The following is a 27,209-nucleotide window of genomic DNA, read 5'->3' on the forward strand; positions in this document are numbered from 1 at the left end:
CCCACACTCCCCTAAGCAGGCCTGGGGTCTTGTGCAAGACTGTGGCAGGCAGAAACACCAGTGCCTTTTCACATTTAGTCTTTCCAGGAGGATACCTTTTTGTAATTAATTGACCAAGAGAGAGTGACTTTTGTAACCAGTAGGAAAGTTGCTATAACCCTGTCACAAAGTCATCTTTTCCTGTTACCATCCTTAAATCCTGGCCTTCCTTGGACTTATAAACCCAATTTTATTTAGGAAAATGGTAGGCACGAAGTTTTACAAAATCAAGCTTATTCACTTTCTATAGCTGTGATTTTGTGCTATGCCTGTAATTTCAGAGGTTGACTTTTAGAATGGGTGTGTGTGTTTGTGTGTGTGCACGCCTCCATCTATTATGTATAATATATAGACACACACATACTGACTACCAATGAAATCACTCTTCCTTCTCTCTGGCCATTATACTGACTCCTATTAAATATCAATAGTGTGGAGCTGACTCATGTACTCTGGGGAATTTTCAAATTATTAAAATCATTTTTACTCACACTCTGATTTCAACTGGAATTTCATTTATTTCACTTTACCATCCAAGCCAAGGTTATACAACAAAATGGTTGCTTGGGAATGTAGCAGTTTTCATTGTGATACATTTTGTTCAAACAAGTCCCTCTTTGGTAACTATCCATCTGCTCAGTGAAAAAGCAATATTCACTATCCCACCTCATTCTGAACTCTACTTCATTTAGTAGAACAGTGTCTAGTAAATTAAAATCCAAAATCTAAGTCTTTTCCTCAAGACTGAGATACTATAAATCACTGTAATGACAAAAAAAAAGCTCCCAATGTGAATGCCTTGGAGTTACTGCCTCAGAATGACATATGAAAAGTTATTTTTCTTATCACAATTATTTCTGTCTTAAGGATCACTACCTTCTAAAATTAGGTTGCTTCCATGATCACAACTTCAGCTGAAAAAATCCAAATTTGCATACATCATGCAAAAGAGGAGTAGTACAAATAATAATCATTTAAAAAAAGAATCTCTACAATATTCTAATGCAATTACATAGCTCTACTTAAACCCTTGATGCTTGGGAATGACATGTTGAATGCAAAGATGCAATTAAATTAGTTACATTTTCAATTGTCTTACAAAATTTACATGACCTTTCTTTTCTAAATATCTTTAAATAAATTCTTCAAGCCAAGTGCAAATTTGCAGTTTCATGGTATTTTCATCTGTTCTTTATATTTTAAACAAATGTTAAAAGATAGGAGATGACTGAAGATTTACGTATTTATTCAATAGATTCACCACGTGAGAATGAACACTTTATTTTCTACTTTAGTAAAGAAAACTCTCCAGTGGATGATAAGGCAAATTTGAGTATAAGCCTTGGCTTAACAAGAATCTCTGAAATCAGAGGAAACACCAGGCCAGCTACAGTGCTGGAGAGTTGTCAATGAATCTATTCAAAGCTGCCTGTTGTGATACTAATGAGCTCACTGTTTCATGCTGTTTTTCCTCCAGGAGGAGGGACTTGCTTTATCATGTATGAACAAGCTCCTGGTGTACACTGCTCTCTCTGGTTCTATACATCTTTTCCAGTCTCTTTTATGAAACATGTATGTCCTGTATTCCTTTTAAAAGTGTCATCACCTTCCTAGATGAACGCTAGTGGCTAAACCAAAGCAATGCAGAGACATAGGAGTTTAAGAAAGAAAGATTTCAGAAAGAATTGCAAAAAAATATGACTGGCTTCCAGTGTTTGAGGTTTGTTTCCAATATACTAGGTTTGAATTTTTACTATTTGGAAATCTGTTATAGGCCTAAACTTAGTAATAATAGGAAGAGAACACTGCCTGTTTAATAAATAGAAATAACTACCAACAACTAACACTTCTATAGTATTTGCTATATACCAGGTACAGTTCTAAGCACTTTGCTTATATGAATTTACTTATCTCTATGATATACCGGTCTTCTGATAGATGTAGGAAAATACCTTACTACAATCTAAGAAGTATAAAAATCTAGTAACTTAGTTTTAAAATACTCAAGAGAAACAAGATCAGTTAATATATATTTAATTTTAATGTGTGACGTTTACATATAATTTGGGGACTCTTTTCTGCTATATATATATATATATATATCCTTCTCCAATATTAATACAGACATTTTGTTGGTAGCCTGGTTTGCAATTAATACCTTTTAAGCAGCAATCAAATAAAAACCAAAAATCTAACATGCAAGAACATGCTTATTTCTATTTCCTTATGTTAATCCCTGACAGGAATAATGCGCTTCTTTTAGGGGAAGCACACTGACTGAAATGGCCCACCCTGTCCAGGCACCATAATAACCATTTGCATGAGTTGTTTTATGATAGGAGATCCTGGTAAGGAACAGGGAACTAATAAGCCACCACCAACTGGAAGAGTTCAGAAAAGGTCAAAAGGAGACACCACATGTCCGACCACCTCCCAGAATCCTTCTCTCTGGCATCCATCTTGGCTGAAAAAGGTGTGTACCACCAGGAGGGACTCTGAGTCAGAATGACTGGCTAAAGACAACCTGGAAACTAATCCCATCACCATAATACCCGAGACTTCAGGCCACTGGCAGAGCTGCCTCCTGGGTTCCCTTACCCTACTGCTCTCCACCCGGGGTGCCCTTTCCCAGTAAAATATCTTGCTTTGTCAGCACATGTCAGCACACTCCTCAGACAATTCATTTCTAAGTATTAGACAAGAGCCCAGTTTCGGGCCCTAGAAGGGATCCCCCTTCCTGCAACACTTCCTTTTTCTCAGATAACTAGGATCTACCATATTTTGTCTAATGATTTGTAAGAGGTTTCATTGATGACAAGTCAGATGGGAGTGAACAGATGTCTGCTTGGTTAATCATACACCCATCTTTCTTTCAGTACAGTCATGGTGGTATCATTCTGAAACTTCAGGTGAGTTATTTTACTGTCTTCCTTACCAGTTTTTTGAACAAAGAGGGGTAACTGACAAAGCCACTAGTTCCCTGTGTAATGCTGGGCAAGTCACTTCCTTTTTGAGAAACCCAGGCTTTTTTTTTTTTTTTTTTTTTTTGAGAAATGAAGGAGTATAAACATATTGATTTCTTCCAATTCTAAAATATATATATTTTAACCAACAAGGTTCTCATTATTTTTAAAAAAGTCCCGGTGATGCCAAAATTATGAAGCTTATTATTCACTTTTAAAGAAAATACTAGGTTAGTCACAGCCACAAACAGCTGTGTGGAATCAGCAACATTTCAAAATATACAAAATTAAATATTTCCCTAAGATGATTTTTCTCAAAGACAGTTTCATAACCGTCTCCTTAAAAATACTGGCACACTGCACATCTTGATTATTTAAGTCTGTTCTTCATAGTAGATTAAAAAATGCTGAGCAGCAAACTATATCAAAAGTAAGCAATCGTAGTTCACCACCACTCTAAGCTGCTTTAAATTCACAATTAAACATGCAGTTACAAGAGGGGCAAATCAGAGGACATGCAAGTGCTCACATTGCAAGTCAATTGCAACTTACTATTGAACACAGGATTTAAAACAAAAGGCTTTGGCAATAACTGGAGGCAAAAAATGGTGGGGAGGAAATCAGTATTGCAAAAGAAGATAGCAAGAACTATAATAGCATTATAATTCTGATCCTTGCCCATTTTAAAACAGTAATGCTCCCTTCCTCCCTGCCCTCCCCCCAGGCAAATGCTATCTATCAGAAGAGCAGACATCATTACTTAGTCAATTTGCTTCTGGAACGCTCCAAGTGTTCTAAAGGGGCTAATTCTAATAGGAGAAAACATATCAGAATTTCACTTGCTATATTGAGCTGTGGTTACTGATGGGAGTATATGTTATCATTTCAGGTGTCTTGGGGCAAAAACAAACCTTAGAAAAGATAGGAGTGCTAGGAAGTTTGTGATAATATTAGGCACTAATTACTATCTGTAATACACATAAAGAATGCCAAATAAGATCTAGTCAAACTGAGTCTTAAATGAATAATAAAATGATGAAATCTTAAGAGTGTTCTTAATTGAGGAAACAGCTCTTCTTTAATATCTATCTCAAATACTTTGTCAATGAATATGGATGGAAAATGTCCTATGTCCAGAAAAATTTTGACCCCACTAGCTAGCAGCTAAAAGCATTAAATTTCAATAATGAGTACCACACACACACTCGCTAAGCACTGAGTATGGAACACTAGGTGCTTGGGTATAGAATTAAGAAATCAGCCCCTAACCTTGAAGAGTATTTGATGATACTAGAGAAGAAAACAAGAATTTTAACTGCCTCTTCCAATGGGTTAAAAAGATATGTTTCTAACTTTTAATCATCAAAATCATCATCCTAGGGAAAATAGTACAGTTAACTACTACTGCCACAAGTTTAGCAAACATGTTTTTAATCAGAAAGTTGAACTCAGGAAGCTTCCAAGACTGTGAGTCAGGGTGTATCATTAACATTTGGGACCACGCTGTTCACCTATAGAAAAGAGCACTTCAAGGATGTGATTTCACACCTTGAAAAATGTCCTTTAATGATGCCCCCACAAGGAGACTGTTCACCTTACACAGCAAGCACAGTGTTATATCTTTGATTCTGTCAGTGTTTTTTCTCAGTTCTTTTGTTAAGATATTCTAATAGCTAAAAGAATGAACTAAATGCAGTGGGTGAGATGAGAGAAATTTTATTAGTTATAACAATACTACTATGATATATTTAGGAACTTAATAGGACTTATTACTAAAAGACCCCACAAGACAAAGAAGCAATCATTACTTCTAATAAATAGTAGGTTTTCACATACTTACATAAACAAATTCGTCAAAACTTATCTTCCCATCTTTATTCCTGTCACCATCCAGCATGAGTTTTTGAATAATTTCTCTCACTTTATATCCAGGTAATGGCATATTAGCTTCCTTGAAAAGCTCATGAAGTTCATAGTCACAAATGAATCCATTGCTGTTGAGGTCTTTTTGATAAGGGAGAACAAGCAAAAAAGTAAATAAGTTAACCTATAGAATATTTTTCTTCATTTTAGACTCAGTTCTTAAAGCTTAAAGTTTATAAGCTCGCCTAAATACAGTATTATCCTTTCTTATTGTTTGCTACCTAAAGAGGTCTGAAAGGGAAATGCAAATTTTAACTGAAAGGGCATGGCTTACATCATGTTTCTTGTATTTTGAACTGTATAAGTAGCTTAGCTTAAAAATAGCATCCCCAATATTAGGAAAGCACAGTTGTCTAATAAAATTATCATTAAATCATAAAGCTGACAGGACTTCAGAATAGATTATACACCAATAAAACACTGCCATGCTATAAAACAATTCTTACTGTAGCTATTTAGGAGTTTTATGCCCCTTATTCTCCCCTTTGTCAAAGATAACAGTTTGTGATTAATGCTAATTATATTACATAGAACACCTGAAATATGCTATCCTCTTGAGTGCCAATTTTTCAAGAGTTAATGTAAATAAATGTTAATCCAAAACAAATACAGAGTTCATAAAAATAAATGCAGTCGTAAGTAATGCAAATGTTTAAATGAAGTCTACAAATAATTTTAAAATTTTTATGCTTTCATAATTTTAACAGAGTGTATCTAAGTGCTGATAATGCTTATTCTGAAACAATTAAAAATGAAAAATAAAACTGATCAATGACTAAAAGTTAATTTATTGGAAAAGAGGGCTAATGTCCTGAGGTGTAATCTTTTAGTAGACAGTTGGACTTTCACCAGCTATTTCATATACTTAAATGTTCAGAAATGCTTTTTATTCCTTAGGTCCTCCACTGATTTTCATATATAAATTTAATTATAATAGAGGGAAACAATCTGAATAGAGAAATGATTCAAGATGATGCCAACACCATTCAAGAATATATACTATGAAGTTAATCTATTTGATATATTACTTAAAAACTGTACCAAAACAAAAAATAAAACAAAATTGCACCAGATACCATTCCTAAGATTGGAGATACTGCAACCAATGAAACAAAGTCTTGCTAGACAAAAGCTCACCTTCTCATGACAATAAGCAAGTAACATATAGCATAAGTGCTATGAAGAAAAATAAAGAGCGGTAAGGGATTAGAATGGGGGCTATTTTGCCCTTCAGGGAACATTCAGTGCACAAAGGCCAGGAATGCTACTAAAAATCGTCCAGTGCATATGACCCCCACTCCCACTCCCATCCTGCAACACAGAATTGTACAGCTCAACATTTCAGTAACGCTGAAGTTGAAGAACTCTGGGTTATAGTGACAGGTGGGGATATGGGTGATGGTGGGAGTGCTATTTAGATAGAATCATCATGGATGGCCACTTTGATGCGGTAATATTTGAATAAAGACTTACCTGAGGTAAGAAAGTGAATCATGTGGCTATTTGTGGGGGACAGATTTTAGGTAGAGGAAAGAACAAGTACAGACTGTGATGTGAAAGTGTGTCTGATGTGTTTTGAGGACAGCAAAGATCCAGTATGACTTGAGCAGAGTAAGCAAAGGAGAAAATGAGAGATGAGGTCAGGGAACTGCTCATGTAAGCTCTTATAGACCATGGTACACACACTGGATTTTCTTCTAAGTGTGACTGAAGCAAAATTGATATTAGCCAATGTGGGCCAATTATTACAATATTAAATCCCCTGTATGAAACCATTTCCCAAATAAACTGAAAGCTGATGAAATTGTTATGTTTAGTTTTAATGAAGTATATGATTCTAGAGTCAAATATTCTTAAGCATAGATTACCATATTTTAAATCTATCAATTAAAATATTCATACTTTTAAAGCATCATCACCAAAGTACCCAACACTTCTGAAAATCACTAATAGTTCCTTCAAGGTAAAGTACTTGATTCCCCTTAGGGCACATCTTCACTGTTTTTGCTTTGAACATATAAAAGGCCATACATCAAACACTTTATTAGTAAGTGTTTATATGCAGAAATCAATCCGAAAATGACATCTGCATTTGCTAAAAAGAACAAAGTAATCCACATGGCACTGAGGTAGGATTTTAGCAACTTCTGATGAATGAAATTCTTGGATTTAAATACACCTTTCCCCATGCACATACCAATCTGTTTCTCCCATTTTCTTTAAAAAGCGAAAAGACAACTCAGTTCTAGGGAGTGTGACAAAGCGAAAGATACACAGCATACACAATAAGAGGGAGTAATGTGACACAGGCTCTAACTACATTTAATTCGCCTAAGTCATCTCTCCAGATCATAGTTTTCTCATCTGTAAAAGGGGGGCTTCATTTGATCTTAGAGAAGACCCCCTTTTAGCTCTAAAAAACTGGAGATAAAAAACCATCATACATATGAAAAACAAATATAGAGTAATAACATTCTGATCATTATTAAACCTCAGTATCCAACCAGCATATTCCTTCATTTTATTATATCTATAGAGAAGGAGATGGCGTATTCCTTTTGACTATCAAAACTTGTCCACACAACCAATTTCTGATAGAAAGATATTTTAAAACATACTCTATTTTCCTCTGACTTCTGAAATTGTGTTACTTACTCCACCTTGGACCTAGTGTGTTGTTCTTTTTGTATTCTCAGTGATATAATAGAAGTGGAAGGCAGAGATGTTTATTATTTTATTTATTATGCTGGAGAACTATAATGAATTCAAAGCTACATGAAACTCACAAAGGCACTGAGTCTAGTCTGTCTGGCAGTTTCTTTGCTTCAGGTAGAAGAGAAGTGCAGGCAATGGGGGAACTACCACTTGTGTGCACCCTCGCTGAAATAACCTCTCTTGAGCATTAATTAGAAGCTCACTGATGTGATTAAAAGATGCCAGGAAATAGCCACCCTAAAATATAACTAGCATAAAATAACCACATGTGGAAATACCATTTTGAAGTAAGAGAAGTAATAACAGATGCTTTCAGCAATGGACAGAAATGTTTTAAAGGGGGTCTGGAGGAATATGAATTTGTCATTACCTGACAATCTTATGATATTGTAAAAATCTCCTGACAAAGATTCTCCTAAATCTTTCTCCAACCCCAGTATGTAGCACAGTACCTTGCACAAAATAAGCAAAGGGAAAAAATTATTTTTGTAGAACAAGAGATCCTGAAGTATTTTTAAATTAATTTTTATTGGAGTATATTTGATTTACAATGTTGTTGGTTTCTGCTCTACAGCAAAGTGAATCAGTTATACATATACATACACCTTCTCTTTTTTAGATTCTATTCCCATGTAAGTCATTACAGAATATTGAGCATTCTCTGTGCTATACAGTAGGTTCTTATTAGGATCCTCAAGTATTAAACCAGGAAAATAATGCTCTAATCTAATGAGCATTTTAAAAACATAAATAAGCAAACAACAATGAGCAAAAAATGAAGAAATAGCACTGATAGACTGAATGGCACTCCATCAGGAAACCCTGAGGACAGAAATATCCCTTAAATAACATTCAATCTCATTCCCTTTGTTCTAATTCTGTCCCCACCCAGCAGCCTTCAGATCTGTAATTTGGTTTTCTAAGTGAACACACCCACCAAGGAGTATCCAAGTAGACTACCAGTGATGGCTGTCAGGTCAGGACCTCTCTCTCATTCTAAATGTAGAAACCTGCTTTGACTTTATTAAGAAAAACTGTGCACTTGCATAGCATGAATCAATCTCCAGAGCAAATCAAGTACCTACTCTGTGGCAGGCACAGGGCTCGACACCAAAGATACAGAATTAACCAGACAGAATGTCTGGTTCTTACTTGAAACTGTGGCTTCAAAATCCTTATAAAATCTGGAGTTACTTGAAATCTCTCTCCTGTATCTTTCCTGGTATGGGAAAAGAATAGTTGACCATATGTCATCTTCTTCTACATATTTGTAAAGTTTTACCTTTTACCTACTCTGTTTCTCCATATTTTAAAAGCAGGGCAAGCTTGTACTACCTCCTGAGATCAAAGGCATTTTAGTGTTAGTACTAGTAAATTACTGCAAAACTTTCTGTCTCTAAATCATACCTTTTGAAGAAAACAATTTTAATTTCAATAAGAAGGCAGAGGGAGCCTTAAAAGGCAGCTTGCGATTAATTTTAGAAAATCTCCCAGCTGCTAAAGTACTTGAAAGACAAAATAGGGTGCAATTACTTTAAAAGAGTTTTAGGCTAATTTTATTCCCAATCTCCAGCCAAAACACACACAAAAAACAATTTTAACAACTGGAAATCACAACCTCCTGGCATGATGGTAGTCCTTTATTTTCTCATTAAAGCTGTCAATATTCTGGAGGCCCTTTCTGGCTCATTTGCCCCTTCTTCATTAACTACCCATTGGCATGGGGTGGAACAAGTTTTGCATTTCGAAAACTCTTCTGTTCCAGCATGGTATTTTTGACCACCTGATAACATAGACATTATCATACAGCCTATATTATCTAGAGCATTTTCAATGTTTCTGCAAGCATGGGTCTCAACTTTTTGGTTCACAAAATATGGTGAGTGTAGGTAGACACTGACGGGCTGGGGAGAGGAGGGAAGAAGAAACTCCACCTACCTACTGAACAAAGTTTCCACATAGAGTCCAGAGCTAAATTTCAAGAGATGAATTAAGTGTTCTATTTTTAAAGAAAAATTGCTATACTCGAAAACACACACACACACACACACACACACACAAAGATGCTCCCAAGGGTGTAACAGAGAGGCCTCTGTCTTTTACACTGGCTGCTGAATTCATCAGAAAGGAATCAAATGTTTTTAACAACAGATTCTGTCTGTCTGTCTGTCTATGATGACACGTGTAGATTCATATCTGCACTTAAAAAAAAAAAACAACCACAAAACCTTACAATGCTCTTAACAAGTATTATTTTAGATGTCAGTTAACTCTCCCCAAACCCTCCCCCCAAATAACCTTAAAGTAAAGAAATTTATTATACAGCCATGTTCCTGCAGAAGTTTGAATCACACCAAGAATGCATATCCTTAAAAGGAAATGTTTTCCCTCCCCTTGCATCCTGTTATTTAAGCTATTTTAAGTACTTGTCTGGAGAAAGCTGAGCCAGAATTCAAGTGGTTTTGATTTTAGCTGCTGTTTTACACTGCCCATGTCCAGGTGGAATGTGGTGCAATCTATCACTTCAAATGCATCTTTTGGGGTGCTACTTTGTCTTATAAATCTGACAGTGAGAAAAACTGGGATTTCCCTTGATTCTTAGGGGGGTGTGTGTGTGTGTTGCTTTATCCAGCCTTGATTCTGTCTAAATGTAGTGTCTTTCCTTATAAACAGGTCACATGTGTCTGTCCTCATCTGCAATACATATGCAACTTCTTTACTAACCCACTGTGGACAGTGCTCATTAGGACTTAAAGAAGAAAAACAATCAAGTGCAGATGCACATCCTTTACAAAATGCTGTGTTTAAAAGTTCCATTTAGTTTAACTGATAAACTCCACAAATTTTTTGCACTAAAAAATGACAAAAAGAATCTATGTATCTAGCAAAAATGGATTTACACACACACACACACACACAATCCTGACCGCCTGTGAAAGCACACAAAATATTAATTTAAGACTCAGCCAAGAAATCTGTGCAGAAGAATTTAGATTATATTCCATCCTCAGATCTAAGCAATAAAGTTGAGCTTTCATTAGCCATTAAAACTTTAGAAAAGGGAGATGCTAAACATCTCCAGATGCTTAGATAAACATGGGTTTTGCCTTTCACAACTTATACCTTTTGAGGTAGCTCATTCCAGAAAATACATAAAAGATGCAGTTTAATGAATCCCAGCTAACAGTAGAATAGAGGTTGCTACCAAAGAGTTCATCCTAATACTGGATCCCCAAAGGTGGAGGTCAAGTACAGCTGAAGGCTGGACAAGATTAGAGGGCTGGAGACCAGGCAATCAAAAATGTTGTCTATCAACTGTTTCCCAACTCAAAATAGGCCATGATTTCCCACCTGCTACCACTGGGAACACTTTTAACACGTTTCAGTGGGAACACTTAAAATATACACACACACACACAAGAACACACACACACATATGTATGCTCCTGCTCTTGCCCAACACACCTATAATCTGTGCACCTATCTTCTACACAGTCAAAACATGGCTTTCAGACTATCCTGAGAACTTAATTTCCAATATTCCATCGATAATTAACCAGACGGCACAGTGAAAGAGCACTGGTCTGTTTATTTATTTATTTATTTGGTTGGGCTGTAGTTTTTATTTTTTCAATATAAATATATTTATTTTAATGGGAGGCTAATTACTTTACATCATTGTAGTGGTTTTGCCATACATTGACATGGAGCCGCCACGGGTGTACGTGTGTTCCCCATCCTGAACACCCCTCCCACCTCCCTCCCCATCTCATCCCTCTGGGTCATCCCAGTGCACCAGCCCCGAGCACCTTGTCTCATTCATCGAAATGACTGGTGATCTATTTCAATGCCATTTTCCCAAATCATCCCACCCTCGTCCTCTCTACCAGAGTCCCAACGACTGTTCTATACATCTGTGTCTCTTAGATGTTACGCATATAGGGTTATCATTACCATCTTTCTAGATTCCATATACACATGTTAGTATACAGTATTGCTGTTTTTCTTTCTGGCTTACTTCACTCTGTATAATAGGCTCCAGTTTCATCCACCTCATTAGAACTGATTCAAATGTATTCTTTTAAATGGCTGAGTAATACTCCATTGTGTATATGTACCACAGCTTTTCTTATCCATTCGTCTGCTGATGGAAATCTAGGTTGCAGCCTGGTAGGCTGCAGTCCATGGGGTTGCACAGAGTCGGACACGACTGACGTGACTTAGCAGCAGCAGCAGCAGGTTGCTTCCATGTCCTGGCTATTATAAACAGTGCTGCGATGAACATCGGGGTACAGGTGTCTCTTTCAAGTCTGGTTTCCTCGGTGTGTATGCCCAGCAGTGGGATTGCTGGGTCATAAGGCAGTTCTATTTCCAGTTTTTTAAGGAATCTCCACACTGTTCTCCATAGTGGCTGTACTAGTTTGCATTCCCACCAACAGTGTAAGAGGGTTCCCTTTTCTCCACACCCTCTCCAGCATTTATTGCTTGTAGACTTTTAGATAGCAGCCATTCTAACTGGCGTGAAATGGTACCTCATTATGGTTTTGAGTGATGCTGAGAATCTTTTCATGTGTTCATTAGCCATCTGTATGTCTTCTTTGGAAAAAAGTCTCTTTAGGTCTTTGGCCCATTTTTTGATTGGGTCGTTAATTTTTATGGAATTGAGTAGCAAGAGTTGCTTGAATATTTTTCAGATTAATTCTTTGTCAGTTGCTTCGTTTGCTATTATTTTCTCCCATTCTGAAGGCTGCCTTTTCACCTTGCTTAGAGTTTCCTTTGTTGTGCAAAAGCTTTTAAGTTTAATTAGGCCCCATTTGTTTATTTTTGCCTTTATTTCCATTACTCAGGGAGGTGGGTCATAGAGGATCCTGCTGTTATTTATGTCAGAGAGTGTTTTGCCTATGTTTTCCTCTAGGAGTTTTATAGTTTCTGGTCTTACGTTTAGATCTTTAATCTATTTTGAGTTTATTTTTTGTATGGTGTTAGAAAGTGTTCTAGTTTCATTATTTTACAAGTGGTTGACCAGTTTTCCCAGCACCACTTGTTAAAGAGATTGTCTTTTCTCCATTGTATATTCTTGCCTGCTTTGTTGAAGATAAGGTGTCCATAGGTGAGTGGATTTATCTCTGGGCTTTTTATTTTGTTCCATTGATCTATATTTCTGTCTTTGTGCCAGTACCATACCATCTTGATGACTGTAGCTTTGTAGTAGAGCCTGAAGTCAGGCAGGTTGATTCCTCCAGTTCCATTCTTCTTTCTCAAGATTGGTTTGGCTATTTGAGATTTTTTGTATTTCCATACAAATTGTGAAATTATTTGTTCTAGTTCTGTGGAAAATACCGTTGGTAGCTTGATAGGGATTGCACTGAATCTATAGATTGCTTTAGGTAGTATACTCATTTTCACTATATTGATTCTTTCAATCCGTGAACATGGTATATTTCTCCATCTATTTGTGTCCTCTTTGATTTCTTTCATCAGTGTTTTATACTTTTCTATATATAAGTCTTTTGTTTCTTTACGTAGATATATTCCTGCTGCTGCTGCTGCTAAGTCGCTTCAGTCGTGTCCAACTCTGTGCAACCCCATGGAGTGCAGCCTACCAGGCTTCTCCGTCCATGGGATTCTCCAGGCAAGAACACTGGAGTGGGTTGCCATTTCCTTCTCCAATGCATGAAAGTGGAAAGTGAAAGTGAAGTCGCTGTCGTGTCTGACTCTTTGAGACCCCATGGACTGCAGCCTACCAGGCTCCTCCATCCATGGGATTTTCCAGGCAACAGTACTGGAGTGGGGTGCCATTGCCTTCTCCCAGTATTTTAGTATTTTTGTTGCAATCGTGAATGGAATTGTTTCCTTAATTTCTCTTTCTGTTTTCTCATTGTTAGTATATAGGAATGCAAAGGATTTCTGTGTGTTAATTTTATACCCTGCAACTGTACTATACTCATTGATTAGCTCTAGTAATTTTCTGGTGGAGTCTTTAGGGTTTTCTATGTAGAGGATCATGTCATCTGCAAACAGTGAAACTTTTACTTCTTCTTTTCCAATCTGGATTCCTTTTATTTCTTTTTCTGCTCTGATCACTGTGGCCAAAGCTTCCAAAACTATGTTGAATAATAGTGGTGAGAGTGGGCACCCTTGTCTTATTCCTGACTTTAGGGCAAATGCTTTCAATTTTTCACCATTGAGAATAGTGTTTGCTGTGGGTTTGTCATGTATAGCTTTTATTATGTTGAGGTATGTTCCTTCTATTCCTGCTTTCTGGAAGGTTTATATCATAAATGGATGTTGGATTTTGTCAAAGGCTTTCTGTGCATCTATTGAGATAATCATATGGTTTTTATCTGTCAATTTGTTAATGTGGTATTTTACATTGGTTGACTTGGGGATATTAAAGAATCCATGCACCCATGGGATAAAGCCCACTTGGTCATGATGTATGATCTTTTTAATATGTTGTTGGATTCTGATTGCTGGAAATTTTCTAAGGATTTTTGCATCTATGTTCATCAGTGATACTGGCCTATAGTTTTCTTTTTTTGTGGCATCTTTGTCTGCTTTTGGTATTAGGGTGATGGTGGCCTCATAGAATGAGTTTGGAAGTTTACCTCCCTCTGCAGTTTTCTAGAAGAGTTTGAATAGGATAGGTGTTCAGTTCAGTTCAGTTCAGTCACTCAGTCGTGTCCAACTCTTTGCGATCCCATGAATCACAGCACGCCAGGCCTCCCTGTCCATCACCAACTCCCAGAGTTCACTCAAACTCTTGTCCATTGAGTCGGTGATGCCATCCAGCCATCTCATCTTCTGTCATCCCCTTCTCCTCCTGCCCCCAATCCCTCCCAGTAACAGGGTCTTTTCCAATGAGTAAACTCTTTGCATGAGGTGCCCAAAGTATTGGAGTTTCAGCTTTAGCATCAATCCTTCCAATGAACACCTAGGACTGATCTCCTTTAGGATGGACTCGTTGGATCTCCTTGCACTCCAAGGGACTCTCAAGAGTCTTCTCCAACACCACAGTTCAAAAGCATCAATTCTTCGGTGCTCAGCTTTCTTCACAGTTCAACTCTCACATCCATACATGACCACTGGAAAAACCATAGCCTTGACTAGACGGACCTTTGTTGGCAAAGTAATGTCTCTGCTTTTCAATATGCTATCTAGGTTGGTCATAATTTTCCTTCCAAGCAGTAAGTGTCTTTTAATTTCATAGCTCTTCTCTAAATTTTTGGTAGAATTCAGCTGTGAAGCCATCTGGTACTGGGGTTTTGTTTGCTGGAAGATTTCTCATTACAGTTTCAATATCTGTGCTTGTGATGGGTCTGTTAAGATTTTCTGTTTCTTCCTGGCTTAGTTTTGGAAAGTTGTAGTTTTCTAAGAATTTGTCCATTTTTCAAGTTGTCCATTTTATTGGCAAATAGTTGCTGACAGTAGTCTCTTATGATTCTTTGTATTTCTGTGTTGTCTGTTGTGATTTCTCCATTTTCACTTCTAATTTTGTTGATATGATTCTTCTGTCTTTGTTTCTTTATGAGTCTGGCTAATGGTTTTTCAATTTTATTTATTTTCTCAAAGAACCAGGTTTTAGGTTTCTTGATTTTTGCTATTGTCTCTTTTGTTTCTTTTGCATTTACTTCTACCCTAATTTTTAAGATTTCTTTCCTTCTACTAACCCTCGGGTTCTTCATTTCTTCCTTCTAGTTGCTTTAGGTGTAGAGTTTGGTTATTTAGTTGACTTTTTTCTTGTTTCTTGAGGTAAGCCTGTATTGCTGTGAATCTTCCCCTTAGCACTGCTTTTACAGTGTTCCATAGGTTTGGGGTTATGTGTTTTCATTTTCATTCTTTTTATGCATATTTTTATTTCTTTTTTGATTTTTCTGTGATTTGTTGCTTATTAAGCAGCATGTTGTTCAGCCTCCATATGTTGGAATTTTTAATATTTTTTCTCGTGTAATTGAGATCTAATCTTACTGCATTGTGGTCAGAAAAGATGCTTGGAATGATTTCAATTTTTTTGAATTTGCCAAGGCTAGATTAATGGCCCAGAATGTGATCTATCCTGGAGAAGGTTCCATGTGCACTTGAGTAAAAGGTGAAATTCCTTGTTTTAGGGTGAAATCTCCTATAGATATCAATTAGGTCTAACTGGTCTATTGTATCATTTAAAGTTTGTGTTTCCTTGTTAATTTTCTGTTTAGTTGATCTATCCATAGGTGTGAGTGCAGTATTAAGGTCTCCCACTATTACTGTGTTATTGCTAAATTCCCCTTTCATACTTGTTAGCATTTGCCTTACATATTACGGTGCTCCTATGTTGGGTGCATTGAAGAAGGAAATGGCACCCCACTCCAGTGTTCTTGCCTGGAGAATCCCAGGGATAGGGGAGCCTGGTAGGCTGCTGTCTATTGGGTCACACAGAGTCGGACACGACTGAAGCGACGTAGCAGCAGCAGCAGCAGCAGCATGTTGGGTGCATATATATTTATAATTGTTATATCTTCTTCGTGGATTAGTCCTTTGATTATTATGTTGTGTCCTTCTTTGTCTCTTTTCACAGCCTTTGTTTTAAAAGTCTATTTTATCTGATATGAGTATTGCTACTCCTGCTTTCTTTTGGTCTCTTTGTGTGGAATATCTTTTTTCCAGCTGTTCACTTTTAGTCTATATGTGTTCCTTGTTTTGAAGTGGGTCTCTTGTAGACAACATATATAGGGGTCTTGGTTTTGTATCCATTCAGCCAGTCTTTGTCTTTTGTTTGGGGCATTCAACCCATTTACATTTAAGGCAATTATTGATAAGTATGATCCCATTGCCATTTAGTTTGTTGTTTTGGGTTCAAGTTTATACTCCCTTTCTGTTTTTCCTGTCGAGAGAAGATCCTTTACAATTGTTGAAGAGCTGGTTTAGTGGTAATGAATTCTCTCAGTTTTGCTTGCCTGTAAAGCTTTGGATTTCTCCTTCATATTTTAATGTGATCCTTACTGGATACAGTAATCTGGGTTGTAGGCTTTTCTCTTTCATCACTTTAAGTATGTCCTGCCATTCCCTTCTGGCCAGTTTTTATGTTTTAAGCCGTAATTAAACAAATATACACTGGTGTCATTTTATTGAATACTAAAAGTAAATTAAATGAAATCACTGTACTTTTTGTCACATCATCTCGATGTGATTTTTATATACTAGAGAATATCAAGTAATTTGATAACATTTAATTTCCTGAGATGAGAAAATCTGGTACAGCTACAATTACCATAACCAAAAATTTTTGGGTTAGTTTGGTGGGCAGCCTCAAAGGAATATACCCACAGTATTCCTAGTCACTTATGAAGCCCCATTATTCTTTAACTTCAAAAGTGTAGAATTCCTGTTTTGTTTTGTTTTTTAAAGCAGAGTGGCTGCTTCTAAGGAGAGAAAAAAGTCAGATGTAAGTGTTTGCAGGACTAAAGCCAATCTGAGAATTTCTATATTACATGAATTTACTTTTATGACAAGTAATCATTCAAATGAACTCTAGATTCCCTAACAAGATTAAAGTTTCAAAATGTAAAAGGCATTTTCTACTTGGTAAAATATTTACTTCCTAAGTGTTCTGAAAAGCTTTATGTATTCTTCTTTAGAATGAATTTATGCAGCCTTGCAGCATTTAAATTAAAACAGAAACATCATGATGTAAGAAAAAATGAGAGCCAAGGCTTCTGCTATCCCATTGAGAAATACTGGAAACAAATATTGAGAAAATGAAAATAATTAGATGAAAATATACTGCTTGGAACTTAACATGAAGCAGGTGCAGAAAGTGAGTGAAAGGAAAACTTTAAGTCTTAGTACTCGATTTTTATTGCTAATAGAGGGAATTTTAAAGCAGTATTAATTGATTGAACAAAACCCATGATTAGTGGTAATTACAGAGATTTTCTCCATACACTATGATTTTGCTGAATTTCTAAAGAGATAATCAAGGCTATTATTGTTAATAGATGGGAAAAATCATATAATGATTTCCATATTTTGTCACAGTTGAACTGAGATAAAGTAGTCCTCCCTTCACTCCCCATAAAAAAGAATTGTCCTTGTCAGGAAAATAAGATATGGACCTTGTTTTTAAAAACAAGTTTTCCTGAATGAAGGGGAAAAAAAGGGATTTCCATAATACCTTTGATAGTTGTTGCCTAAGGGCTCTGTAAATAAGAATAACTAAAAACTACAAAGATTTTAAAAGAAAATCTAGATTCAACTGGGTCTTTAAACACTTTTCTGAAAGACTATACACAGTTTTTAATATGCTGAAAAATACAAATTTTATGTGTTACACTGTAATGGCCAAATCCTTCAGCAATAAATTCTGCCATGATGAAAATCTTCATAACAAAGACCCTTTGTGATAAAGTCCTACTACATGAAAAGACTATGTATAATTCCTTAGAATGGAATTATTTATGCATTGAAAACTAAACGTGTACAACAGTGAGCTAGATATTGAGGGGGAATACAAAGAATATTATGTGGAACAGGTAGAAAATTTGGACTCCAGAATTCCTGTTTATAGCACACAGAGTGATAAGAGTCTACATATCACAGGAATATATGCCTGGTAGGGCTTCAGTAAGACACATGGTCCAGTCTCTCAGCTTTGAGAAGGTCTTTGCCTTCCCTAAACCCTCCAAAATATATGATTTAAAGTAAGACAGAAGTTCTACAATGACCCTTTGTTGCAGTCCAAGTTCTAATTGATTCCTCATTAGCCCAATTTAGCCCCATTTCCTCCTTGGAGATAATTGGTCAACCCCTTTTTATATCATTAAGCTTTAAAAGAGCAATTAAGCTCTTTTACTGACAAAACTATTCCAGTGCCATCAGGTAAATAATATTTGAATTAATTTTATTTTTTAAAAAATATTTCACACAAATATTTCTAAGATGCTGCACATGAGAACAAAACCTGTATTCAACAGTAAACATTGATTTGAGGAGGTGAGGCTTTGAAGATTAAGTAATAGCAATAATAAGGTATCCACACCAAAATTCTAGCAATAAAAAAACAAATTAGGCAGAAACAAATACAACATTGTAAAGCAATTATCCTCCAATTAAAAATAAATTCAAAAAATAAAATAAAATGGATAACCAAAAAATAAAAAAATAAAAGGCTGTCCCCAACACTGAAGATGAATAAAAATAAAACAGAAAGTCCAAAGGAAACAATGATAAAAAAAAAAAACAATTTCTACAGAATAATGTGATATAAATAGTCTTGCAGCCAAGAATCCACCTGCTGTTTTCCATAATCAATCTAATATTAAATTGAGTAGTACATTGAGTAGTCCAGTAAGTGGTATGAATGGCAAGTTAACTATATTTTTTTTCATACACACACATAGTCATGTTAAAGATTCAGGACTATTTTTTCCTAGTTAGAATTCTGATGGGATTATGAATAGTCACTCTGGCTGTTGGGGTGGGGGGGACTGTCATTACCTTTCCCAAGGCATGTTGTTGTTACCAAATGCCTTCATAAATATACTCACAAATATATGGGAATATAGCAAGGAGATCAAGCCAGTCAGTCCTAAAGGAAATCAACCCTGAATATTCATAGGAAGGACTGATGCTGAAGTTCAAGCTCCAATACTTTGGCCACCTGATGCAAAGAGCTGACTCATTGGAAAAGGCCGTGATGCTGGGAAAGATTGAAGGCAAGAGGAGAAGGGGCTGACAGAGGACGAGATGGTTGGATGGCATCACCGACTCAATGGACATGAGTTTGAGCACATTTCAGGAGATAGTGAAGGACAAGGAAGCCTGGCATGACACGGTCCATGGGGTCACAAAGAGTCGGACATGACTGAGCAAGTGAACAACAAGAGATGTGTATTTTCTCACTTTTCACTTGGGGTTTCCAACACAGGTCAAAGAGTAGATTCTGGTTTAAATAACAAATTATTATGATTTAACTTCATATTAAGAAGATATCAAACAGTAATACTCTCCCTCTGAAAGCACCTGTTGAGTACACAAATCAATAATCAGGTCTTTTCTCATTATCTTTACTGACTTGACCTGAGCACTTAAATAATGGAAGGTAAATACTATAAGTTGCTTCCATAGCTGCTAAATTTGAAGACATGTTATATGATGTTAAAGGATAAGACAAATGGTATGATAATCCTTCCCATCTTATACATATGATAATTCAAGAAGGTAGAACAGTGTGTATTATCCAAAGGCACAATACATCCATGAAAAAGGCAGTAATGCCATGTTAATTAAAAGTAAACTATCATCCCAGATTCCCAGGTGGGTCAGGAAGATCACCTGGAGTAGGGAATGGCAATCCACACCAGTATTATCGCCTGGAAAATTACAAGGGCAGAGGAGCCTAGTGGGCTATAGTCCATGGGGTTGCAAAGAGTCACTCATGACTGCATGACTGAGCATGCACACACACACATGCGCACATGCACACACACACACACAATATCATCTAATGGTTCTTAACATTTTGGGGGTCAGTTGGCTCCTTGAGAATATAGTGAAAGCTTCAAATCCTCTCCTCAGAAAAATATGGTAAAACAAAATTTGTCTACAAATTTCAGGAGCCACAGAAGCCCCCAGTTAAAGACTGGGACCCTGGACTAAAAACCTCTCACCATATTAGATACTAGCTATAATTAGCAATGACACAGTTTAAAGTGTGGCTTCTAGAACTTTATTCCATAGATTTTAACTAGTTTCCTGATTAACCATTCACATAATTTTTCAGAGAAATAACTTTCATTAGTGCCAAATAAACACTGCTTTACCATAGTTACCCTACAAAAAAACAACTCACCAACTTTTGCAAAGGCCTCTTTGAGTTCATCAAGCTCATCTTTGGAAATCTGAGTGGTAGCCATCTCATCCATTTAAAGATCTAAGGAGAAACCAAAAAGGGTTAAGACTTGAAAACAGTCACAGATAAAGAGAACAAACAGGTAGATGCAGGACGGGAGGGGAGAGGGGGAGGAAAGAAGTGAGGAAGGTAAAGAGGTACAAACTTCCAATTATAAATTGAAAAATAACTGAGTCACAGGTATGAAATGTACAGTGTGGGAAATATAGTAAATAACTAATATCTTTGTGTGGTGACATAATTAAAACTAGACTTATCCTGGTGATCAGTTTGGAATGTACAGAAATATCAAATCACTATGTTAGGTAACAAGAACTAACAGTGTTGTGGGTCAATTATATTTCAAAAACAAACTGACAGAAAAAGAGATGAGATTGGTGGTTACAAGATGCAGGGGTTTACCAGAGGATAGGGAATTGGATGAAGGCAGTTAAAAGGTATAAACTCCCAGTTATAAGTAAGTAATAGGGATGTAATGTACAACATGATAACTATAATATGAAAGTTGTTAAGAGAGCAAATCCTAAGAGTTCTCATCAAAAGGAAAAACATGTTTTTCTTTTATTTTGTATCTATATGAGATAATGCATGTTTAATAAATTTATTGTGATAATCTTTTCATGATGTATATAAATCATTTTGCTGTTCACCTTAAACTTCTACAATGCTGTATGTCAATTATATCTATAAAACTGGAAGAAAAAAATTTTAAGACAAAAAATTTGTGATGAATATATTATAAGCAATTCTGTAAACTCTCATTTTAGGGACAATTTAGACAGAAATGCAAACTACTAGAACTATCTGAATAGGTTCCCATATTTCTAGCTACAGCCATAATGAAGAAAACAAATGAGAAATTATCATTGGTCAAAAGCTCCTCAGACAAAAATACTTCTCAATCTTCCTTTCAAGGACAAAGTCTTATGCTGCATTCAAAGAATGTAAAGAAGGGGCAAGGTAGCAAGCAATGATAGATTCTTGGTTATATGAGCCAAAATGAAGTCAAAATTATGTGACTAAAGATTCAAATAAAATATAACTTTTTTAGGACTTCCCTGGTGGTCCAGTGGTTAGGTCTCTGTGCTTCCACTGCAAAGGGCACAGGTTCAATCCCTGGAGGGGGAACTAAGATCCCGTATGCCACATGGCATGGCCAATAAATAAATAAATGTTTAAAAAATAACTTTTTCAATTAGCATCTATCTATCTTACTGGCTAGTTCCCTTTTTTCTGTCTTTATTGAGATATGTGACATAATATTGTGTAAGTTTAAGCTGTACAACATAACAACTTGATATATACATATATTGTGAAATATATAGTAACTTAACCACAATAAAGTAAGTTAACACATCTATCACCTCACATAGTTACCATTTTTTCCCCTTAAGTCATTTAAGAGTCATTCACTGTGGAAAATCTTATGTTCAAATCGGAGCATACTAATAGCTACCAATCATCCCCATTAAAGAACGAATCAACTAAAACAAATTATTTTTGGGTTTGATACAGAAATACACACAAGAGCATGCTTATCAACACATCTTTGTGTACACAACTTATTAACATTATTTGAGCTTATACTCTTCCTGATTTGGCCCTATTTTACCTATTTAACCAACAAACAGGGCTTGGCAAACTATGGTCTGTGGGACCAATCTGGACCACTGCTTATTTCTGTATGGCTCCAACCATCTGTATGTTTTGTTTTGTTTTTTTTTTTTTCAGATAAACATCTGCTGTCAAATGTTTGAACTTCAATAAAATGAAATGTTATCCCAGAAAAAAAAAAAAAAAGAATTCCATTTTTTCTCATAACTACAGCTGTATTGCCGAAAAAAGTACTCAAATAGTTATTATTTTTTGAATTTTGTCAGTAAAAAATTTTAGAAACAATATTTAAATCCTTGACATAAATAATATAATATTCTTATTTTGCCTCTTGGTGTACAATATTTATGAGGGGACCTTTACAGAAAATCTTGATTGATTCCTGCAATAGAGAAAGGAGGTCTGTACTACAATGGAAAATCCCCACATACAAACCTATTAACAACTTTTAGACAGAAGGAAATGCACATGATTATTTGTTGTCTTTTTCTTTTTTTTTTTTTTTTTCTCATTTAATCTTTTTAACTCCTGGAGGAGGAAATGGCAACCCACTCCAGTATTCTTGCCCAGAGAATTCCATGGTCAGAGGAACCTGGCCAGCTAAAGTCCATGGGGTTACAAAGAGTTGGACATGACTGAGTGACTTTCACATACACAATCTTTTTAAAGAAATTTACTTTTTAGCTGAACTGAGCAAAAAGCAGAGAATTTAGTTTCCATATACCCCCTGCCCTAACACTCTAACAGCCTCCCTTATTATGAACATCTTTCATCAGTGATACATTTGTTACAACTGATGAACCTTCTTTAATGCATCATTGTCACCTAAGTCAACAGTTTACATTAGGCTCACTCTTTGTGCTGTACATACTATGCATTTTGTATACACAAAATGGATACCATTATAGTATCATACAGGATAGTGTCACTGCCCTAAATGTGTTGCCTGTTAAAGTTCAAAAACTATATGAAAAGCAAATTTGAGATCTTATATTTATCTCTTTTAAACATTTTTATTAAAAGTTAAAAAATTACTTGCCAACTCTTCTGTCTGCCATGATGCCTAATATTTAATACAGAAGAGCTCAAAAGAGAGTGAACCACATCTGTCTTCTGCACACCCATCATTGTCACTTCTAGAACTAACCACAATTCGTCATGTAGTAAGGGACTCAAAAAATTAGTACTTTCATAAATTCATCCATTCAACAACTATGTGCCAAGCCCTACATCAGATAAATTCATATTCCTACTAATTCTCTGAACCCTCATAACAGCCTTTTGAGGTAAATATTCTTACTCCTTTTAGAATTCAAACTCAGGTTTCTCAAATCCCTGCAAAGATTTAAAATGACCATATGATACTATTCGCTATGTTTCCACCCTAATACAACACACATGTATAATGACTCATGTTTTTAAAAAATTAAATAGCAGACTTTTCAAAAACTTGTCTGTTCATAAAACTTTTCTTACCTCTAGTGTTAAAATGTCACTAAAGATGGACAACTTGTCAGTAGATAAGCTGTGTAAAAAACACCTTTCAGAGCAGTCTCAGGATCTATAGGGTAAAGAAAGATCTTCAGTTGTATACAAAGGCAGTCATTTTCAAGATTTGGAGAGTAAAAAATGATTTTGCCTAAGTTAGCCTGCAACCTGCTAATGGTATTTTTTAAAATATTCTATACCTTACTAACATGATGTTCAACATTTCTGATTACCAAAATACTCTATAGGTTTCACTCTAATTTTCTTTACACATATTTTAAGTAATCATGTTTTTAATGTGAAATAATTGCCCCTCTCTAGTAATGACATCACACATAACAATGGCATAGAAAGTTTGAAAGTGAGACTGTCTCAGAAAATTGAAAACACGTGGCCTCTCCTTCAGTTCTAAAGTTTCCATCTTGTTTGGGCAATTTGTGAGTCAATAATAATCCAAAATATATGTTTTTTAACAATATATTATTCTTTGTTGTGCAGAAGCTTTTAATTTTAATTAGATCCCATTTGTTTATTTTTGCTTTTATTTCCAATATTCTGGGAGGTGGGTCATAGAGGATCCTGCTGTGATTTATGTCAGAGAGTGTTTTGCCTATGTTCTCCTCTAAGAGTTTTATAGTTTCTGGTCTTACGTTTAGATCTTTAGTCCATTTTGAGTTTATTTTTGTGTATGGTGTTAGAAAGTGTTCTAGTTTCATTCTTTTACATGTGGTTGACCAGTTTTCCCAGCACCACTTGTTAAAGAGATTGTCTTTTCTCCATTGTATATTCTTGCCTCCTTTGTCAAAGATAATGTGCCCATAGGTGCGTGGATTTATCTCTGGGCTTTCTATTTTTTCCCATTGATCTATATTTCTGTCTTTGTGCCAGTACCATACTGTCTTGATGACTGTGGCTTTGTAGTAGAGCCTGAAGTCAGGCAGGTTGATTCCTCCAGTTCCGTTCTTCCTTCTCAAGATTGCTTTGGCTATTCAAGGTTTTTTGTATTTCCATACAAATTGTGAAATTATTTGTTCTAGCTCTGTGAAGAATACCGTTGGTAGCTTGATAGGGACTGCATTGAATCTATAGATTTCTTTGGGTAGTATATTCATTTTCACTATATTGATTCTTTCAATCCATAAACATAGTATATTTCTCCATGTATTAGTGTCTTCTTTGATTTCTTTCACCAGAGTTTTATAGTTTTCTATATATAGCTCTGTAGTTTCTTTAAGTAGATATATTCCTAAGTATTTTATTCTTTTCATTGCAATGGTGAATGGAATTGTTTCCTTAATTTCTCTTTCCATTTTCTCATTATTAGTGTATAGGAATGCAAGGGGTTTCTGTGTGTTGATTTTATATCCTGCAACTTTACTATATTCATTGATTAGTTCTAGTAATTTTCTGGTGGAGTCTTTAGAGTTTTATATGTAGAGGAAACTATAAGCAATGTGAAAAGACAGCCTTCAGAATGGGAGAAAATAATAGCAAATGAAGCAACTGACAAACAACTAATCTCAAAAATATCCAAGCAACTCCTGCAGCTCAATTCCAGAAAAATAAACGACCCAATCAAAAAATGGGCCAAAGAACTAAACAGACATTTCTCCAAAGAAGACATACATACATAAACACATGAAAAGATGCTCAACATCACTCATTATCAGAGAAATGAAAATCAAAACCACAGTGAGGTACCATATCAAGCCAGTCAGAAGGGCTGCTATCCAAAAGTCTACAAGCAGTAAATGCTGGAGAGGATGTGGAGAAAAGGGAAACCTCTTACACTGTTGGTGGGAATGCAAACTAGTACAGCCACTATGGAGAACAGTGTGGAGATTCCTTAAAAAACTGGAAATAGAACTGCCTTATGACCCAGCAGTCCCACTGCTGGGCATACACACCGAGGAAATCAGAATTGAAAGAGACACGTGTACCCCAATGTTCATCGCAGCACTGTTTATAATAGCCAGGACATGGACACAACCTAGATGTCCATCAGCAGATGAATGGATAAGAAAGCTGTGGTACATATACACAATGGAGTATTACTCAGCCATTAAAAAGAATACATTTGAATCAGTTCTAATGAGGTGGAGGAAACTGGAGCCTATTATACAGAGTGAAGTAAGCCAGAAAGAAAAACACCAAATACAGTATACTAATGCATATATATGGAATTTAGAAAGATGGTAACAATAACCCTGTATGCGAGGTAGCAAAAGAGACACAGTTGTATAGAACAGTCTTTTGGACTCTGTGGGAGAGGGAGAGGGTGGGATGATTTGGGCGAATGTCATGGGAACATGTATAATATCATATAAGAAACGAATCACTAGTCCAGGTTCAATACAGGATGCTTGGGGCTGGTGCACTGGGATGACCCTGAGGGATGGTACGGGGAGGGAGGTGGGAGAGGGGTTCAGGATGGGGAATACTTGTATACCCGTGGCAGATTCATGTTGATGTGTGGCAGAACCAGTACAGTATTGTAGAGTAATTAGCATCCAATTAAAATAAATAAATTTAAATTTAAAAAAAAGAAAAGAAGCAAAAGGCAAAGGAGAAATGGAAAGGTATACCCATCTGATGCAGAGTTCCAAAAAATTTAAAAAAAAGTATATATTATTCTTATATTGTTATATCACTTCTATAAAAAAGAAAATTAGGCAAAAGTGGTTCTGGACATGTACCTCCCACCCACCCCATACCCAGCCCCAGCCCCAACCTGCAGCACCTTTCATTCTGGCTAACCAGTGGGTTCTGAATCAGTCCTTCTCTCCCAGTTCTCCCCTTTGCAGGCAGCAGGGCTAACAGGGTAGAAATGTCTTCCCTCTTCTTTATACCCCTCCCTTAACACATATGCACTTCTATCCTCACACAATTTTACCCAGGTCTCTGTTATATGTCTAGTTCCTGCCCTCAAAGTATTTACAATCTGGGGAAGACAAAGATGTAGATAATTATGATTTGACACAAAGTGAATTAGTGGTTGCAGTAAAAGGTAGATATGGGGGAAAGACTCTGAAAACTTTAAGGATTATTAAATTCATCTCAAGCAGGCCAAGAAAGTAGCACTTTTGTTCATCCTGCAAAATTAGGATATACATACATCTCATAGAAATGATTTCAAGGCACATGCTTACTTAAAATAATTAATAAAATGCATCATTAAAAAAAAACCACAAAATACACTTTCAAGTTTCCTAATTTCTTATTCCTGTCTAAATACCATCATGAAAGCCTAAAGTGACCCCTTTTACACTGATAGCTCAGATTTTTCAGCTACAGGAGACAAGAAGAGACACGACTAAGAATTAAAAGAACTGTAACACGTATATATTACCCAAAGAATATTTGTTTCGTTCAGGATAACAACATAGTTTAATTTAGGAGTCTCCCACTTAAATAAACTCCATTTTATTTATGATTATTTGAAAGTAAATAAATAAATGCTACCCTGAAGCACCTGAACTAAAACTAAGAAATCCAATGCAAAATTTAAAAGCCTCACAATACACACCTCAGTTGACAAAAATCATAATATTTAAATTAACTATTTAATGCAGATTTTTTTC

The 27,209-nt window shown here is 35.9% G+C and overlaps 1 protein-coding gene across 5 annotated transcripts in view; it reads right to left on the minus strand.

Moving 5' to 3' along the window:
* The window catches only part of PLS3 (plastin 3), a 96,824-nt gene that overhangs the window by 26,039 nt on the left and 43,576 nt on the right, over positions 1-27,209 (minus strand). For 2 of the 5 annotated variants that reach the window (XM_027533551.1, XM_027533548.1), the window contains exons 2-4: positions 23,617-23,701; positions 20,467-20,547; positions 4,843-5,006 (exon numbers count right to left, since the gene is read on the minus strand). In XM_027533551.1, coding sequence (XP_027389352.1) covers positions 4,843-5,006; positions 20,467-20,539 — 237 coding nt within the window. In that variant the 5' untranslated portion in view covers positions 20,540-20,547; positions 23,617-23,701. The remainder of the gene's footprint in view (positions 1-4,842; positions 5,007-20,466; positions 20,548-23,616; positions 23,702-27,209) is intronic. The other 3 variants (XM_027533552.1, XM_027533550.1, XM_027533553.1) reach the window with 2 other exon arrangements.

Source organism: Bos indicus x Bos taurus, chromosome X (assembly GCF_003369695.1).
Source record: "Bos indicus x Bos taurus breed Angus x Brahman F1 hybrid chromosome X, Bos_hybrid_MaternalHap_v2.0, whole genome shotgun sequence".
Taxonomy (NCBI): Eukaryota; Metazoa; Chordata; class Mammalia; order Artiodactyla; family Bovidae; genus Bos; species Bos indicus x Bos taurus.